The following is a 20,220-nucleotide window of genomic DNA, read 5'->3' as shown; positions in this document are numbered from 1 at the left end:
AGCCACGTGTCTGCCTGTGTTTTGCTAGATAGTACTTCACCGTGAATGACCTAAGCTGTGTAAGTCAGTAGGTACATTAGTCTTTTAACCTCCTAGGTAATTTTAGTAAATAGGTGAACATTAATTTAATGTGATATCCTATTGGCCTAAGACATGATGCACCTACAAATGGCCTAATTTTGTCCAAAACAGACTTCTGTCTCTTGACAAGAAAAGCACGGTGAAGCCTATTACGATGAACACTCCCACTGTCCAGAACTCGACTCTGTAATTTCGCCCCGACCCCCTGCCACCTGCCTCTCTGCTTGTGATTTCTTTCTCTCTGTCAAATAAATAAATAAAATCTCAAAACCGATCATGTTTGGGAATGCCAAATGAATTATAGGATGCCCAGGTAACTTTCAGTTTCAGATAAATAGCAAAAAATTTTGAGCATTACTGTGTCCTGGGTAATACTGCACTAAAAAATTCTTTGTTGTTTATCTGAAATTCAATTTAACTGGGTGTCTTGCATTTTTATTGGTTAAATCTGGCAGGACTAGCCATGTTGCCTCACTGTTTACTGTGTTTCATTTTTGAAGCCTGAAGGTTATTTTTTTATGGCTCCCCCTTCTAGCAAGCACACAGATGCCTGCCTGTCTTTTCCTATCAGGAAAGGAGGCAGGCCAGTATAGAACTTGCACACTTATTTTTGTCCTTGTCATTAATTTTAATGAAGGATGAAGGTTTAGAGTAAGCAAAGAAGGACATATCTGTTCATTCTGTTACCTGGAAAGATAGACAAAAGACAAGGGCAGATATTACAATGTAATATTACAAAATTACAAGAGAAATAGGATGTGGTTAAAAGAGCTACTAGTTAGGCAACTTTCATTGAGGGAGTAGCCTAGTGAGTGCTATAGAAACAACACTTGGTTGTCTTCGGGGGAAATTCTCTTGTACTTTTGCAGCATTATTAGATTTGAGAAAATAGTCATTTGGAAGAAGAATTCCCTGAAATGCTTTCTAGAGTGTGAAAGATTTAGAAGAAAAAGCTGGACTTCTATCTAGATAACACAGTAAACAGATCTGCATTTCCCCTTCTCCACCTCTGGTTTGCAGCACATTGGGAGTGGCCGAGTTGATAGCAGAGAACTTGAGCTTGGCCATGGTGGCTTGGAAGACCAGGGTTCCACGTGCGGGCTTGTGGGAATGATATGTGGCATGGGGGATTTCCAGTGCATGGATTCAAGGGGGATTGCAAAAAAAAAAACAAAAAACAAAAAACAAAAAAACTAGGCTACGGGGTGAAAAGGAGATATGCTGGAGTCAGTGGGATAAGGAAATGCTCCAATAATCTTCTGAGTATAGGTCAGATAACCGTATGTGTGTAATTTTCTGGGGGGAAAGTTTCCGAAGGCTTATGAGTGAGACCACAGGGAATGGAGTGCGAGTGAGAATTTCCAAGGCCTTGGAAATATTTCCTTTTACTCTCTCCCAACCCAGGGACTTTGAAGAACTCCCAGAGTCATACTCCAAGATGGAGCTGGGAGGGAAGGGTTGGAGCAGGGGCTGGACAGGTTTTTCTCCAGGGTTCTCAGCTGCTTGAGAAACGTGTTGCTTTAGCTGGTGGCATCCGAGGCCACTGACTAAGGGCTGAGTGATTTTGTCCCAGCTGGATAGGAGCCAGACTTGAGCAGAGAACTAGGAATGGAAAGGCAGCGAATCAAACGTTGGTTTGTTCGCTTTTTTTGCTTTTGGCTTTGTAGCATGCTTATACCTAGCAGAACTATAGCTGAAGAATCAAGAAAAGTATTTCAGAGCTAAATGTAAAAAGTTATAAATATCACTTATAAAGGTAATAGAGATACATGATGTTGATTCTCCTCTGACCAAGGCTGAGTCTTATATGAGGATGGAGTAAGTGGGGGAGACACCAGAAATCTGAGTCCTTATTCCCAGAGATTTCAGGTTCCTTCTGAGTCTGCTGTCTAGACAAAGCCACCGGAGGATACTGTCTAGAAACCAGAGGACACGCTGGCCGCTGCCGTCCGGAAGCGAGAGGAAACTACAGATGCGAGCGACGTCCTGCCAGCCTGTGCTAGGGAGCCCGAGACCTTGATGTTTCCAAGGAGTAACAGCGCGTAGCTGTTCCCCCCGCCATCCTCCCCACGTCACAGCTTTTATTCATTCCGTGTCCAAGCTCAGATCAACTAAAAAAAAAAAAAAAAAATCACCTGAAAATGTCTCTCAAATGATAGACCTCTAATGCACAGCACGTTTTGATTCTACAAATGAACCGAGCCTCGCGGAAGCAGATTCTGCTCCATCCTGGTCAGAGTTGGTGAGCATGTCCGTTCTAGAGAGTCCGCGACCCTAGAACCCCAGGCCTGCCTTTCTCAGCCGTGTGTGCGGGAGGTCAGCACTTCCAACATCGCATGCCGGCCACCATGGGGAGGTGAGGCGGCCCGGTAGGTCTTTGCTGTAATCCCTGGGTTTGGTCTTCAAGAACGTCCTGACGTTCTGGAGGGCATAGGATGGCTGCAGGCCTGGTACATCACGTTGCTCAGGTAGCCAATGGTGGTGGCCAGCTGCTTGGTGGAGGTGGGGGTCAGCTCAGGGATCTGCTGGGTGTTTGGGCTACTTCACTCTCAGGCTCTAGAAAACTGCCGTATGTACTCTGCTGACTTCCTGGGTACCACGTTGGACCACTGTCTGGCGTTTGGTTTGAACTGATCCGTGCAATTGGCTAACATGCTCTGACCTCACTGTGATGACGTTGTGAGACCTCCACCTGGCGTCACTGGATGGCTGACCCAGTTTGCTCATTCATTCATTTGTTCATTGGTTTATTCAACAAATATTCATTGACCATCTACTGTATGTCAGGCACTGTTCTAGATACAGTGAGCAGACCAGTGAACAAATCAGACAAATCAGCAAAGGTTTCCTTGGGAAGGTGACTTTCCGCAATGATTTGAAATAGGGAAGAGAATGGTACCATGAGGATATCCCAGTGAAAAGCATTTTAACCTGAGGTCACAGCAGTGAAAAGGCCCTGAGGCAGGGGCATACCTGGGTATATTAAACAGAGGGGCCAGGATGACTGGAATTGAGAGGCTGGAGGTGAATAGGAGAGGAGGCCGGGGGTTGGAGTATGTAAGACCTCTGTAGGCCATTGTGAAGATTCTGGCTTTTACTCTGAATGAACTGGAGATCCAGTAGAGGGTTTGAAAAGAAGAGTATACTTTCTCAATTTTTATTGTGAAAGTTTGCAAACCCTTTTACAGAAATGGAATAATAAAATGACTTCATGTGTTCTAATATGCAGATTTCTCAATTGCATTTCACTTGTAAATATTTCTGTATGCATTTCTAAAGGATGACTTTTTTTTTTTTAAATCACAACCACACTAATTACTTGTTTAAAATTAACATTATTTCCTGAAGTGTCAAGAATTTGTATTGTTAGTTACTTTGAAGGTGGTTACTTTCTATAGTTTTCATGTAGCATGTAAATGAGGAGGTCAAGGATTGCATAGTTAAAAAAAAAAAAGGATTGCATAGTTATTAAAATCTCTTCACTGTCCTACATTTATTGGAGGACTACTGTATATTTATTTCAAAATAGGTTTTAAAGATTCACATCAGCATCTCCACTCAGGATTTTTACATATTTATTTTTTTCATAAATATTATCTAGTGGCATCAATTCTTCAGCCACAGAATATGTTGTTATTCCTATTTTCAGAGGGGGGAAAAGTGGCACAGAGTGAGCTTACATGTTGAGTAACTTACTCTAAAGGCCCTTAGAGAGCAGTTTAGAAAATTCTGGCGAATTGGAAGTGACTTATCCAAACTTGAAATTTCTTCTGCTTTATAATCTCTTCTTGTCTGTGAGAAGTTTGAACAGACAATTGAACACATATCTGGGCTGATTTATTAACCTCTTAAGGTATTTCTAGTTATTTTAAGGATATCATGAAACTAGTCCCATATAATTCACTTAATTAAATTCAGCTTATTTACTTATCTTATTTTTAAAAGATTTATTTATTTGAGAGAGAAAAAGAGAGAGACAGCATGTGCATAAGCAGGAGGAGCGGCAGAGGGAGAGGGAGAAGTAAGATGCCCACTGAGCAGGGAGCCCCACTTGGGTCTTGATCCCAGAAACCCAGGATTATGACCCAGACTAAAGGCAGATGCTTAACTGCTTAACCGACTGAGCCATCCAGGTGCCCCTAAATTTGATTTAAATACGTTCAAAAGAGCTTTTGGCTGCCTCCTATATGTTAGATGTTGCTCTCAGGGATTCCACACTCTACCAGGTGGACAACCTATGTAACTATTTATTGCAATGCAGTGTGCAGAGGGTTGAGAAGATGTGGGCACACTGTATGGAGGCAGCAGAGTGGAGAAGCTGAATCTGAATGCTGTTAGGATTTCTCTGGGCTAACAGGGCTGGACAAGGGTGTTCTTGGTGGGAAACAATATGAGCAAAGGTATGGCCGGTTGGGAAGTAATTGGCACATAATGGGCTGCTTGAAGGTGGGCAAAGGAACACCAGGAGATGAGTCAGGAGAAAGAGGTTGGGGTGTTCCAGAGGGTTCTAGGTACATCGACTGTAAGCATCTTTGCTGCCAGCATTTTTGCTACAAACATTTTTAGTGCATAATTGGTTGTAAAGCAGTTTTGCCATGAAAGATAAAAGAAAATGGATCAACAGTAGTTTGTGTGACGGTTTGTTTTTATCAAATGGGTTGACAGCTTGGTTTCCTTTCTCTGTTGACATAGTGCTCCCATTTTGTTCAAATATTTTATTTATTTGAGAGAGAGAGAAAGGAGGGGAGGTGGATAGTCAGAAGGAGAGGGAGAAGCAGACTCCCTGTTGAGCAGGGAGTTCAACGTGGGTTTCAATCCCAGGACTCCAGGATCATGACCTGAGCCCAAGGCAGATGCTCAACTGACTGAGCCACCCAGGTGCCCCAGTGCTCCCATTTTCTTTTAATTATATAAATCTTAACCCTCATAATAATCTATATAGTGGCACAGAACTTTGAACACACATTTCTCATAGAATTTTGGAATATCTTATCAACGAACATGTGACATATGTCAAGAATAAAGAGCAGTATAGACTTTCACAATGCAATAACAGCTCCTTTACAAATATGCATCCTTGTATGGGGAAACTGATGCCTCTTTTAAGGAAGGGGGAAATTTTAGCAAAAAAAAAAAAAAAAGAAAAAAAAAGGAAAAAGTGCAATGAGGAGACAAATCAACAAGCAAAAAAGAGAAAAAGAAAACTTCTTTAAACAGCTTTGAAGACAAGTGCCTAGGTGCGATCCACAAAATAAAATCCGTTATTTGCACAGGGTTGACATAAATCTCCACTCTTCATTTCAAGGGCAATCAAATATTTTGAATTTGCAATAAAGTCTTTTTAATTTTGTTACTCGTTTTTCATGTTTCATTATGTCCTTTTTAATGAATGTCATTCTTCTGACTTTTGTGATTTTATGTTTTACAACAAAATCGCCTTATGGGTGATTAGTTATGCGGTGAAAATACTTGTAACAAAGATGCATGGGGGGATTGGGACACAGGAGGGTTCCAGAAAGCACTTTGCATATATTAACCTTAGTCAAAGAGATAATAGTAGCACATCAGAACTCCAAAACTTCCTGAAACTTATGAAATCCCTGGCCCCAAAAAGGCGTATCACACACAGCAACCCAATCATCTTTGGCCATGAGTTCCATCTTTGGCCATGAGTTCCATATGCCGTGTGGCTTGATACATGTCCCATGTGTTCCTTGTGTCTCTGAATGACACCATCTGCAGCTGTGGTCACGGCTATATCACAGAGAGATCTACTGTGTCTTCTTAGAAATCCACACACAAAAATGGACTGTTGTTTGAGCTTGCTTCCTGTTGGGTGGATTGGAAAGTCAAAGAAGAGTAACCCTGAAGATTCAGTTTTAACCTCCACACCTAAGAGAGCTATTGGTTCCTACTCAGAAGAGTTACAATTCTGGTCACTGATTATATTTAAGGATTTGATGAAGTCATTCTGTGCAAAAGAACCTCTGTTCCTTTTAAACCATATCCTAGTTGTCTCTTATTCCAGAATCATTCGTTTGCTTTAGAGCTCTTTCCAGCCATGTGCACTAGCCTGGGCAGAGAGACACAGTAGATGAATTCTGCTTACTTTGTCTTTGATATCTCAGCTGTATTTTCTTCTGTTCAGGTTCCTGCTTCAATTATTGCTGGTAGAGTTCAGTGAACTAAGAAAATGTCCAAAACAAAGAGGTACTTTCCCCTTTTCCTTTGCTCTCCATTTCTTGTTTTCCTTCCCTTTAGTTTTTTCCCCTCCTGTTTCTCATGTCTCTTTTAGAGAAGCGACTTTTTTTTTTTTTTTTTTTTTTTTTTTTTTTGGGTGTTTTTTTTTCCCTTTTTTTTATCTTTTTTTTTTTAGAGCAGCGTTTTTTTTTTTTTTTTTTTTTTTTTTTTTTGTGGGCAGGTCATGTTAGCCGTTATAAACACAATGGCCCTTGCCGACAGCTCTCTGTGATGGAATGGGTGTTTGTCATCTTGAATCGGTCATGGTCACGGGAGGGAGTGCTGAGCAGACTGAGAGGCATCACTGCCACCTTTCGCCAGCTCATCTGTACACATTTTATTACTCTTGGGAAAGAGTTTTGGAAAATGGGCTATGCGTTCATGAGATCCATTGAAGAAATTCTAGCTGGCCGGAGATGTGTCATTGGTCAGAGGCATGGGATAGAATCATGGTCCTGCAATCATGGAGCTGGAAAGGAATTTAGAGAACATGGTTGGGGTTTCTTCTCTCACAGAGAAGAGCTGAGACCAGAGAGGTTTGGTGACTTGATTCAGCACATGTAGCTGTTACCGGCAGCCTTTTGTCTAGAACCCAGGGGTTCTTACCCAGAACTTTCTAGAACTTTCTAGAACAGTCTAGAACTTTCCAACCTCAGTACTCTGCCTCTTGTTAAAAAAAAACCACAAAATTCAACCGCGTCAATTTGAAGATTTAGTTGGCTTTATGAAACGATTCATGAATCAGTGAATGTCTCTTCTAGCAAGGACAGGGCCACTCTGAGGAGTTGTACAGAATGGAAGGTTTTTACAGGAAGGAGGGTGGGGCAAGAGAGTTAGACACAAAAGAAAAGAAAGGATTATTCCAGGCAAGACCTTCTCTTAGGGGGAATGGCAGGGGTCTTATTATGCCAATGACCTCATCTTCCTTTGGGGGATGGTGTAGGCACAGGTGACAGATTGTCTAACTTATCCGTCTCAGAAAATTCCTGATTGATAGTTTAAGACTTAACATTTCTGGGGAGGTTGAAACTGCAGTTCAGTTAGGGATCCAGTCCTGGTTTACTGACCTGAGGCTTTAACCCAAGTGATGCCATTTTGGGCCTCTGGTTTTCTTTTAAACAGTCCCTTGTTTAAAAGAAGTCCTGAAGTTTATTGTGTTTGTTGCAGTATGATCTTTAATGGCATACAGGTTCCCAAATAATCTTTGTAAGTAAAAATTTCCATTTGCTGTTCTAGACATGTTTGTGTGGACTTTTTATGTGGTGACATGTTGTTCCTATCTCTTGGAGGGTCATAAAGTGAATGATTTATGAATCACATTCAAAAACCGATCAGAGGCCAGTGTTAGAGCACGACTGTATTTCCCAGAGGCTCACGTCTGTCTTCCTCCTTGAGTTGTCCGCTTTCCGAGGGCAGAGGTGATCCTTCTGTTCCTTCTGTCCCCCTCTCTTACTGCTCCTCCCCTCTCCTCTCCTCCTTTTGCAGCTGTCCTCTGCCTTCCTGTACTTCCTGGGTGGGGGGCAGTAGGTAGATGCTTTTGTGATGCTGTTCAATGAATGAATGAATTTCTTAGTATTTCTGCATATGGGTAGGTTTTATCCTCCTGATATATGTCATACTTTGTGTGGAAATTAGGCTGGAAATCAGACTTGTTTTAAGAAGGTGTGGTGTCACACCACAGCACCTCCCTTGACTTATCTCTTTTATGTCATCCCTATGCTTGTTTCTTGCATCCCACTTTGGGCTTCTTGCCCTCACGGTTCATTAGCACTTGCAACAGGTTGGTGTGACTAGAGAAAGGAGAGGTGACGAAACTCAAATCAGGTCATTTGGTTACACATTAGGAACCGAGAACAGATAAAAAGATATTGGCTAAATGGGGTTTTTAGGGAGCTTTCTGCCAGGCTATCCTTGTTTCCCATTAGTGTGGAAAATCAACACTCACTTGTATTTTGGGGTGAAGATATTTTTCTTAAGTGAGTGGGAAAACCTCTTGACATTTTATAGAGAGCCTTACATTTTGAATGCTGAATGCTAATGTTCTTTGTGCAGAGTTTCAGAACTCTTATGTATGGACATTAACAACACAACACTTTCCAGTTGTTTATGAGTTAAAATAGATATTTTATGTAATCATATCTTAAGGAAATATTCAAACTTTCGGGGTGCCTGGGTGGCTCAGTGGGTTAAACCGCTGCCTTCGGCTCAGGTCATGATCTCAGGGTCCTGGGATCGAGCCCCGCATCAGGCTCTCTGCTCGGCAGGGAGCCTGCTTCCCTCTCTCTCTCTGCCTGCCTCTCTGTCTACTTGTGATCTCTCTCTGTCAGAAAAATAAATAAAATCTTTAAAAAAAAAAAAAGAAATATTCAAACTTTCATCTAGTTCTTCTCCTTATTGTTGCCAGCTCCCTTAAATTCTGTTTCCAAGGAACTCAACAGAGTTCTCAACCTTTGCACTAGACATTGGATTAGCATTTTCCCTTAAAAAAAAAAACTAGTATTGGCTGGGTAATAAATAGCCATGGGCAATTTCAGCTGGGATTATTATTTATGAGATTAGGGATGATATCTGAAGTAAGGATTTTTGTTCCCAGAGCATGCGAAATACTCTTTTTTGGCTCTTGCTGCCTTTGGGTGGAGTTCCCGAGGATTCCATTCTCTGTTGGGAATCGGGGCTCTGGGATCAGACTGCCTGATTCCTTGACCCCAGTGTTGCTTAATTGTATGACTTCTGTGAGCTCCTTATCCCTCTGTACCTCAGGTACCTAACTTCTAAAACAAGTGCAGTTATAATAGTAGTGCTTGGTGTAGTTTAAGGGTTCAGTGGATCGATGATTTGTAAGGCGCTCAACAATAGGGCCCACTACGACCATCCTTTCGTGTTCTGTGACACTTTACTTGCCTATTCTCCCAGATCCCCTTATCTTGTTAGGTCAGGGGTCAGGCTGGTCTTCCAGAAATGCAGGGTGTGGTTTGAACTTCGGGCAGAACTTTGAACCAGCAGCTGAAGCTCTCTCCCTAGGTCATTTGGTGGAGCTGACTTTCAATGGTATGTACCACCAGTCATTTTTTGGACAGAGTTCTCTTTTCCATCTCTTAAGGAAGAATATTCTCTGCCTCTTTTTATTAACCAGAAGACACACAATCAATACAAACAAGAACTACACTCATTAAATGGTTAGTATGAGGCAAGAGATAGATGAAGTTTTCAGATGAGCATTGTAAAGGAGCTGGAGTCTTTGGAGTGACTTTTCTCATCCAGAAAATAATTTTTAGCTTGCTTAAAATACTTAAAATTGCTTAAAGACCTTGCCCATAAAATACATGTGACATGGCTTAATGGGTTACTCAAACCTGGCCCAGGACTCAGTTAACTTGGGCTTTTCTCAAAATGAGATTCAGGATTTATCCTTGCTAGACTCTACCATTTTGAATCAACTTTTACATTTTTTTTTTTTTTTTTTTAAAGAATGTCTGTTTACTGCCATGGAAAATGAGATTATATTAAAATTCAAAGACAAACCTTTATAGAGAGTGGAAAAACCCACAGGTAAGTTCTAGTCCTAGACACCAATCACCACTAACTTAGGCCCATTCATATTTATATTTACAGCAGAGGGAAATACACAGGAAGCCACCATCAGATCGATATATTTGTTGCTGCATACACAGGCATCAATAATTGGCTTCTCATGATCTTGATGCATCATTCTGTCACTGCAACAGATTCAACCAATGCCTCTTGCAAAGCTGTTCTTAATTCTTTGTTGATGGATTTATTCACTATTTATTAGATACATTCTTTGCGTAAAGCACCATACCAGGTGTTTTGGTGGTAAAAAAATATTTAAAATATAGTTTACCTACTTTTGAAAACCTATAGCCTAGCTAAGAAGGCAAGACACGTAGTATGGGACATATAATTTTATTCATTCCATAATCGACTGTCTGTACTTTGTTGGAAATTGGAAAGCAAAGGTGACTGTAATAGGATCTCTTTCCTGGAGATTCACAGTGACTACCAATGATGATGATGACCATTCCAGACAGTTCTATAGGTGATATTTGAGGAGCACATGTTGATTCTATTGAGAAATTCAGTGGTGGCTATCTGAGTGGGCATTTTCCCTCAGGAGATTTTGCCTTTTGGCCAAGATAGGAAGCTGTGTGGGCAAAGGTCCAGAGATGGACTGCCTTGATCCAGGAAGGGCAATGCATAAAATTAAGTCTGCATTCCTCCTGTAGGCTGGGAGTTCTTAGTCTGAAGTCTTTTGGGGAGACCATTCACGGGCTTCAGAGGCCAATGAATACCCTAAAATTATAAGCGAAATCTGCATTTCTGTAAATAAGGGTATTATCCTGTGGTCTACCATCCAAAGAAGATTAAGAAGGCTTACCACAGATGTTGAGGAGACATGAAGGATTTCCAATAGGGGTCCACTTTGCAGGGGAGAGCTATCACTCCTGCTGTGGTGTGGAGGACGGGTTTGTGATATGGGAGTATCCAGGTGTAGAGTTGGGATGGCTTTCACCATGTCCGTAACTCATTCAGATGGCAAATACTTTTTAATCACTTTACTCTGTGTCTGGCTGCTGAGCATGAGCTGGTTGACCATGCTAAGTAAAGGGGCCACAGTCCTGCCATGGTGGGGGTTATGGTGCATGGGGTAATAATAATGAAACAGAGCACAACAAAATGCCGATTCATAGCACCAACATGTATTTAAGCACTGGTTTATTCAACTGTTGTTTCCAGAGTAGGCTCTCTTCAAGGTGCTGGGGAATGAAACTTACATTTTAGTCGGGAAATTATATAATAAAATAAATTAAAATTTGGTTTGAAGTTGGGTAGTGATGTGTTACGAGGGAATAAATTGGTGTTAAGAGGGTGGAAGTCCTAGAAAGACTACTTTAGCAAGGTCAGAAATGACACTTGAGAAGGTAGGGAACTGCATGGAGTTGAGAGCAAGTCAGGGAAAAGGGCTTGGAGACATGGAGGGGGCTTGGTGTTTGTGGGGCAGCTGGGAGTCAGCGTTTGCAACTCAGTGATCAGGCGGGAGTGTGAGGAGTCAGTCCCTGTTGGAGTGACGGGCAGGACATGGATCATGCTGTGTTTTCTTGAATTTTATTCTTGATGTGGTAGGAAGCTGCCAAAGGTTTTATATAGGGGAGTGTGACTCTGACTCAGTGTATGTGTTTAATATACCACCAAGCAATTAATGCAATTCCAACACCATCTACCTGGATTGCATTAGACCCTGTAGGTTAAGGGCTCAGTCTTACAAGACTGCCCCTACTTCAGATACCAATCACAAGCCCAGGTTTTCACTTGTGCTTCTAACTATAAACTAACCATAAATCAGAGGTTCCCATGAAACCCTTGTTGGGTTCGATTGAGAGTTGTTCACAGAACTCAGAGAAATATTTTATTTACTAGATCACCAGGTTTTTTGTTTTGTTTTGTTTTAAATAAAGCAATACAAATTAGGAATAGCCAGGTGGAAGAGATGCTTAGGGGAAGGCATGGGGAAAGGGTCTGAAGCTTCCATGTCTTCTCCAGGTACACCATTTCTCTAGCAACTCCCCATATTTCACCAACCTGGAAGCTCTCTGAACCCTTTCCTTTTGGGTTTTTATGGAGGCTTCATTACGTAAATGGGATTGATTAAATTGCTGGCCAGTGGTGACTGATTCAGCCTCCAGCCCCTCTCCCCTGGAGGTGGGAGGTGGGGTAGCAGGAGACTGAAACTTCTAACTCACCATTTTGGATGGTTTCCCTGGCAACCAGCCTTCATTCTCAGGTGGGATCCAAAAGTCATCTCATTAAAGTATAAGACAGACCTTTGTTGCTCTCCTATCAGTTGGGAAATTCCAAGGGTTTCAGAAGCTCTGTGCAAGAAATGGGACAAAGACCAAATATATATTCTTATTAGAAATCATAGTATCACAGGGAGTGAAAAGATGGCTGCTTCACTGGGGAGAGTCCAGGGTGTGTGTAATCTAGCTCTTGGAGGTAAGCAAAGCTCCCTGGAGAAAATTAAGCTCAGGCTGTGACTATAGGGTAAATAGGAGTTTCTCTGGGGCCAGGCAGAGGGAAGAGCCTGCTTGAATGCCTTGGTTGGATCCTAGAGTCTTAGGGCCAAAATGAGAATGCAGGAATAGAAGTGGGTTTTTTGGGAAAGATACTGAGTTTAGTTTTGTGCACATTAATGACCCACATTGTGGGTCATTCAAGAGGAGCTGCAAAGTGGGTAATTTGAATCCACATCTGAAGTACAGGAGAGGGATGTAGGTTGGCAGTTGAGTGTGGTCACACACAGGGCCAAGATTCCCACAAAGAAAATGTCCACTAAGGATGACAGACGGCTGATGGCAGAGCTCTGAGGAACAGTGACATTTAGGAGCCTGGTAGAGGAAGAAAATATTGCAAAGGAAACAGGTGTAGAGTAGTGTCAGACAGATGATAATCCAGTATCTAACTAGGTGTCAAGAGTAGTGGTGAAGACTTGTGCTGTAGGAATTCAAAGTTGAGCCAGTGTGAGTTGGAACACTTAGGATAAGCCTTATGGAAGATGGAAAACTACAGCTTAGTTTTCTGTGATAGGTGAGATGTGATGGCTGAAGGGAAGCAGAGACAGCAGAGATGGTGGTATGAGTAATTTCTCAGAGATGGAGTTGATAAAATTTTCCTCGGAGCTATAGAGAGAACAATACTGGTTGGAGCAGGGAATTCAAGAATTTGAGCTTAATTCTATATGTTGATGATTTTAAAATTTCATTTTCCTGATTTATTAGAATTAAATTAAAGAATTAAAGCCACAAGTTTGAGAGTTCGTTTATGTGTGTTTTCTAGAAAAGACAGTTTCAGAGTCTTCTCTAAATTATCAAACAGGTCCCCGAGGCCCCTCAAAGGGTAATGACCCTCATATATACGTAATGAGAAGTTATTGAAAGGTGAAAGTTGTATTTTATGACCGTTCTTTTGACAGTGGAAGGCAGGCTCAGTTTGAGGACTTGTGAGAGGCAGGAGACTACTTTTAGTAATTCAGTTGTAGGGTTATTTATGTCTTAGGCAAGAATAATGAAAACAAGGAATGCAAAGGAAGATAGGCATAGCATTTTGAAGAAATAACTGATATAATTTGGTGATGGATTAGATGGAAGAGGTTCATTTAGCACGTGTTCATCAAGGACCTAAACGTGTGTCAGTTAAAACTGGGAGCAAATGAGACGTGATCCCTGCCTTCCTGGAACTCACTGTTTAGTAGGGGGAACATATATTTGTCAATAATCACTCAAGTATAGGACTGGAAATTGTGGTAAGCATCATCAAGAAAAAAATATAAGGCCCTCTGGGTGCATATAACTTTGGGGATTTGATTTGGGGATTAGAGTCTCATGAGGTTATCCCACTGGCACTTAATTACACCCCATCTCTAGGGTGTGGACATCTGTTGGTTTTTTTCATTTAGCTTTGCAAAAATGTTTCTTCTAGAAACCAAAAGCTTTAAAAAATTTTTAAAAAATTCTTGACTCATCAGGTGAATGCCTTTGGATTGGCTGGTACCATGATTTATGGTTGGAAAACGAACAGTATTTCATTATGTTGAGCTTTAAACTCTTCCTTTGATCAATGAAAATCTTCTTGATAAATGCACTTTGTTATGCTCTGTTGCGATTTGGTCTAAGAGTCCACTCTCTAGACCCAATATGAATGCCTTCAGACTTCTCTCTTCATCATATTGAATATATAATATCAGTAGGCACCCACTGGGAAATATTTAGTAGTCCATGGGTATAGTGAAAAGGGAACTAAATCTAGTCAGTTGAGTTTCCAGTTTCCATAGCTGCAGTGGTGGTGTCTCTCATTTTCTGATCTCACGTTTCTGCCCTTCTTTTCTCTGCCATCATCACTCTGTTCCTAAGCATTTGCATGCCTCCGAACTGTGATGTGTTCAGTCGCTGACAGCGCATCCCTCCATCTTGCCCTTAAGCTTCCTCCTTACTTCTTTTTAGAGAATCTTTAGACATACCTGGAAGGCTGAAGAACATTTAACTTGGTAAACTAGTCAACTTCTTATCTGCGTCTTATGAGAATGTGCCCAAGGTGAGGAACTATTGAGATTTCATGACAATTCAGTGAGAAAGGGATAAGAATTTTATAAAGACAGACATCTTTTAGCAAATTGGCTAAAGAATTAAATTTTTCAGCTATAATAATGAGATCATATATAGATTTTATATGAGGGAGGCAGAACTTGAATACATTTAGCTCATGAAAATGAGAGTAATTAATTTTGGTTCTATAAAAATAAATAAATATAATATATTTTTTATTTATTTTATATATATTTATAAATATATGTATTTATTATATAATAAATATATATATTTATTAATATTATAAATAAATATAATAATATAAAATTTTGGTTCTATAAAAAACCAAAGGGCCTCTGAGGCTGACTGAGGGGAAGAAAGATTGCCCTAAACATGGTATAAAAGCATTTCCTACCAAGAAGCATGAAGCCAAGAGTGCCATGTCTTTGACAGATGCGATTGGGCAAGGCCAGGGAGAGGGAGGCGGGAAGAGATGAGTCTGAGACCTCTAATGAGGCTCTTGCCTGGGGGCTGATCTAACCGCAGGTCAGTGCCTGGCCTACCCTTGCGACTTGGTCTGAGTCCAGGCACAGACACCTCCCACTCTGTTCCTTTCCACTACAGATGATGAGGCCAAGTTAGTCTGCCTATTGGGGACACAGATCTCTGTCTGGAGGCAGTTGTACCAAATTACTTTGGCCTAATGGATATTCCAAAACCTGAACCTATTCCAAGGCTCCACAGTGCTTTGCAGACCACGAGAAGATCTCGCTTGCCTTTTAGGTTGATCTGGATTATATTTTTCATGACATCCCCGTTTAGGAGCGTTCATAGAGCAGGGTTGGGCCAAAACAATAACCGACAGTGTTACATATATGATTTTCCAAGTTGGATAAAAAAGTTCCTTTATGGGGAGGAAATATGGCCTGAGTAGTTTTCTCTCTTCTTTTTGGAGGCCTTCTGGTTTTATGCTCTGTCTGCAGTGGATTTTCCATATTCCAGGGACATCTCAAAAATAAAGTGTACATGGAAGACATTTTGCAGATAGTATATATCTCTGCTAGATCTGGGGAAAATGAGCTTTTGCAATTAAACTTTTACCAGTACTTTTAAAAACAATATTTACATATTCCACTTATATTATAAAAGTGATCACTTTATTGATTCAGTCATTGGTTAATTCATTTAATATCAATATTTATCGAGTCTCTATTTTGGATGAGGCACTAAACTATAAACAATTGGGGTTCCAAAGATGAATAAGACATAAACAACTTAGCAGCAATGGAGACACACAAATATACAACTGAAGGGGTAAGAATGGTTGGTAAGAGAGGTGACCTTAAGATGCAGTGATTAGGGGCACCTGGGTGGCTCAGTGGGTTAAAAACTCTGCCTTTGGTTCAGGTTATGGTCCCAGGGTCCTGGGATCGGGCCCCACATCGGGGTTTCTGCTCGGCGGGGAGCCTGCTTCCTCCTCTCTCTCTACCTGCCTCTCTGCCTACTTGTGATCTCTGTCTGTCAAATAAATTAATAAAATCTTTTAAAAAAAAGATGCAGTGATTACCTCAAACACATTTGGATGGCTGCTATTAAAAAAGCAAAATAAAACAAAACAGAAAGAAAACATCTGTTGGGAAGGATACAGAGAAATTAGAATCCTGGTGCATTGTTGGTAGGAATGCAAAATAGTGTGGTTAACATGGGAGAAAAAATATGGCGGTTCTACACAAAATTAAAAGTAGAACTACTATATGACCCAACAGTAACACTTCTGGGTATATATCCAGATGAGTTGAAATCAGGCTTTTTCAGAGAGATTTGAACATCCGTGTTAATAGCAACATTATTCAAAATATGGAAGCCGCCCAAATGTCTATTGTCTTTTGATGGATGAATAGATAAAATATGGTATAAATGTATGATGGAATATTGTTCAGCCTCAAAAAGAAAGGAAATTCTGATACTACAACATGGCTGAACCTTGAGGACGTTATGCTAAGTGAAATAAACCGCTTACAAAAAGACAACTAGTCTATGATTCCACATATGTGAATTATCTAGAGTATCAAATGTATAGAGATTGAAAGTAGATGGTGGTTTCCAGTTCCTGGGGGGAGCAGTGAATGGGGAATTGTTGAATGTGTATGAAGTTTCAGTTTTGTGAGATGGAAAAGCTCTGGAGATTGGTTACCACTGATGTGAATAACCTAACGTTATTGAACTCTACACTAAAAAATTGTTAAGATGATAAATTTTTATGTTACATTTATCCTACCACAGTTTAAAGATTTGCAGTATTTTATTATGCAGTGATGGATGGAAGTTGCCCGATACTTTGGAACTTTTGTCCATGCATCTATTATTCATTCCTGCCTTCCTTCGCTCAGCAAATGTGTATGGAATGTCTGCTGTGGGCTGGGCCCCGAGCTGGGTATGGAGGCTGCAGTACTTAAGATTTATAAGGCCTCGAAACTGTCAGTGTCCAGCTTGCTAACCACCCTGCCCCTGAAAGGCGCTGAGCTTCTACAGTTAAATATTCACAGCTGCTTCCTACTGACTTGAATCATGCATAAGATGTTAGTAAATGAGCGGGTTGACTGGGGAGAGGGGCGTTCAACAGCATTGTGATTAAATGGAAGGGCATAGGCAGAACACTATGAACTGGAACCGAAAACGGCGAACCAGTGCTCTCTAAAAATATTAAAAAATAAAGAACTTGCATTTGAGGCTGCCAGACTAAGAGCAGTGTCATTCAGAATGGAAAAAATTGGCCAAGTCAGATGCGCCCAACGCAAGGAGCCAGTATTTTGTGAGTATTATGGCAAGTATTGTTTGAGAACCAATGCCACAAAATTGTGGACAATATCAATGAATGATCAGGGCAGGAAAGGATCATAAAATTTGAGCTAAAAGGAAAGACAGGGCTTGTGAAAGGAAGGGCCAGTGAGAAAGTCAATGTGGTCTGGTTATTTGGGTGTGGAATAGAGGCAGGAAGCATGAGTTTCTTTAATCAGAGGCCCTGGAAGCTCTGTCTTCAATTCATTTTATCTCATCTTCGGTTGCTTTTTAAAAAAAATTATATTTTTATTATTTTTTTGAGATTTTACTTATTTGTTTGAGAAAGAGATTATGAACAGGGGGAGGGGCATGGGGACAAGCAGACTCCATGCTGAGTAAGGAGCCCGGCAGTGGGGCTGGATCCCAGGATCCTGAGATCATGACCTGAGTCAAAATCAGGGGCTGAGCCGCCCAGGTGTCCCAGCTTCCCCCACCATCCCCCCACCCTATGGTAATCTTATAGAAACCTTCACTCCATCTATCCTTCCAGTATCTTTCAACTTTTCTTTTTTTCCTATACATTCTGAAACATTTGATGAGTTCATTTAAATACATTATTGAGTGCCAGCTATATACCAGGCACTGTGGTGGGCTCTGACCATACACCCTCAATTCTCCTCCACTGCTTTTATTTGGTCACACATGCCTAGTAAATCCTGGATTGATCTTTACTCTCTGTCTTCTTCAAGGTGTCTTTGTTGAGGCTGTTCCTTCTACCTGTGTCTTTAATCCCAACTGCTATACTTCCCTTGACTTTGTTCTGTTCTGCCCTTACCTCTACCCCAAATTCTTCCCTATTGCTCATTCCCTTTAGTCTAGATAAGGCTTCTGCTTCCATTCTGAAAATCTTTTTTAAAAAAATCTTTATATTCTTTAGCGAGCACCCCACCCCATCTCTTCTCTACCCATTCTCATCCAAGTTCTCAAAGGAATGGTCTTCACTCATTTTCATTTCCTCCTACTCCATTTTCTGTTCCACCTGCTGGCTTTTGACCTGTGCTTGGATACCTCTACTGAAGCTCCTTGCTAAGGTTCCTCTTTGTCAAATCCTACTACATTTCATCAGTCCTTGCTTTATTGGATTTCTCTGCTCTATTTGGCACTGTTGATCACTCTTCCTTCTGAAAGATTTCTACTTCCTTAAAACTTTTTACTTCTCCATTTCCTTGGTTCTCCCAGAACTTACTATTAATTCTTAGGTTTCCTTCTGGGATATGCTTCCTCTATGAACATTTTAAGGTTGGAGTAATCGTCTGTGTTTCTCTGCTCTTCTTAGTCTACATGCACTTAAAGAGGAGTATTGAGTATTGAGTACTTGACTGTAACTTAAGGCACCCTTAAGTTACAGTCAAGTTATAGAAACTGATTTCCAGGGTTACATGGTAACAATGACATAAACATCTGAATTGTTATATTTCTATACATGTTCCGTGTTGTTCATCAGTTCATTTGAGTTTCAAATGCCCCAGCTGCTTTATGCTTGTCTCTATTTCCTAAAGATCCTTGTGTGTCTAGAATTAGAATGAGCATTGGTCTCTTATCGTTCTGCATTGTGAATTCCTGGAAAAAAAAAGAATAAATCTATTAAAAACCAGTTAATTTCATTTTGTCACTTTCTAGATAATATATTCTGGTGTAGGCAGTCCATTTCTTAAGCAAGTTTGCAATAAACAATTTCCCCTCAAGGTTAATATAATAGGCAAACACCTTTTGCTATAACAGCTGGCAGGAGGTAATGAAAGATTAGCTTACATTATGATTCATTATTTCAAAATGTCAGAATAAAGTGGATCTGCTGCATCCCCCAAGCCTCTTATTCTTTAGAAGAGCGTGCATGTTTTGCTTTTCTAATGTTAATAGATTCACTGTTTTTATTTTTTCCTAGGCCAAATTCAGACAGTCGACGCCAGGGTGGCAGAGAGAGATTGGCCAGCACCAGTGACAAAGGAAGCATGGCCATGGAGTCTGCCAAGGAGACCCGCTACTGTGCAGTGTGCAATGACTATGCCTCGGGCTACCATTATGGAGTCTGGTCCTGTGAAGGTTGTAAGGCTTTCTTCAAGAGAAGTATTCAAGGTAATAGTGTGTTAAAAACAACTTATTCCACCTTTAATTCTGAGGGGAAGCAACTGAAGAAGGAAGGCATGTAGGAGCAGCTATTTGTAAAAGAAAACACTAATACTTGGTAGGTCCGCTAGTATCTTTGGTAGACACATGGAGAAAAAATAGTTTTCAGGAGAAAGAGCTGACAAAGCCCAGGACAGTTGTGGCTGAGTAATTATGCTTTCTCCACTGGCAAGATCCAAGCAGTCCTGAGCAACTCTATGGGAAGAGGACTTTAATAGCTGAGTCTCAAGAGGTCTGTGCCCTGATTAGGGGTGGCAGGTGGATGGATATTCATGTGTTGCAGGCACCTAGGCTTATATGATACAGTGTAAGACAGTGTAATTGCCTAAACATGATTACCTCTCCACCTTGGCTGTTTCCAGGTATGCATTCTGTTCTGCTCTTTGCTCTAGAGCATCAGTTCTTTCCATCAGTTCTAACTTGACTGGTTCTTCTCTTGCTCTTCGTCCCTCTCTTTGTTGTCTCATGGATGATATGACTTGTTGCTAAAATGAAAGACTCAATGGCTGGTGACCTGTAAGAGGGGACATGTTATCAGCATAAGCAGTTAGTAAGTATTGACTTGTAACATTTCATTCACCTGTGTGCCTTGATCCTCTTTTGTGTGTGGCTTACCAAGTGCAGCTTCTCCCTTCAACTGCCAGCTACAAATTATTTCTACTCCAAGAATGTCTATATTGTTGCATTTTAGGGGATGCCCTGGGGAAACATCAATCATTTCTACTACCTAAACTATCTATGCTAAAGATCCTTTGTCTGACAGGAGTGGCAGTCTGACAGGAGTTTAGGTTGGGTGAATTCACTTTGTCTTGGTCAATTTTTTAAATTTATT

At 40.9% G+C, this 20,220-nt stretch overlaps 1 protein-coding gene across 3 annotated transcripts in view; it reads left to right on the top strand.

The window, feature by feature from the left end:
- LOC111158708 (estrogen receptor 1) overlaps nucleotides 1-20,220 on the top strand; it is a 290,590-nt gene that overhangs the window by 17,133 nt on the left and 253,237 nt on the right. For 2 of the 3 annotated variants that reach the window (XM_022520922.1, XM_022520924.1), the window contains one exon: nucleotides 19,147-19,337. In XM_022520922.1, coding sequence (XP_022376630.1) covers nucleotides 19,147-19,337 — 191 coding nt within the window. Of the gene's footprint in view, nucleotides 1-19,146; nucleotides 19,344-20,220 lie in introns of all 3 variants that reach the window. The other variant, XM_022520923.1, reaches the window with a different exon arrangement.

Source organism: Enhydra lutris, unplaced genomic scaffold (genome assembly GCF_002288905.1).
Source record: "Enhydra lutris kenyoni isolate GAN:26980312 unplaced genomic scaffold, ASM228890v2 scaffoldscaffold62, whole genome shotgun sequence".
Lineage (NCBI taxonomy): Eukaryota > Metazoa > Chordata > Mammalia > Carnivora > Mustelidae > Enhydra > Enhydra lutris.
Note: the sequence above shows the minus strand (reverse complement) of the source record. Positions and strands in the feature narration are given on the sequence as shown.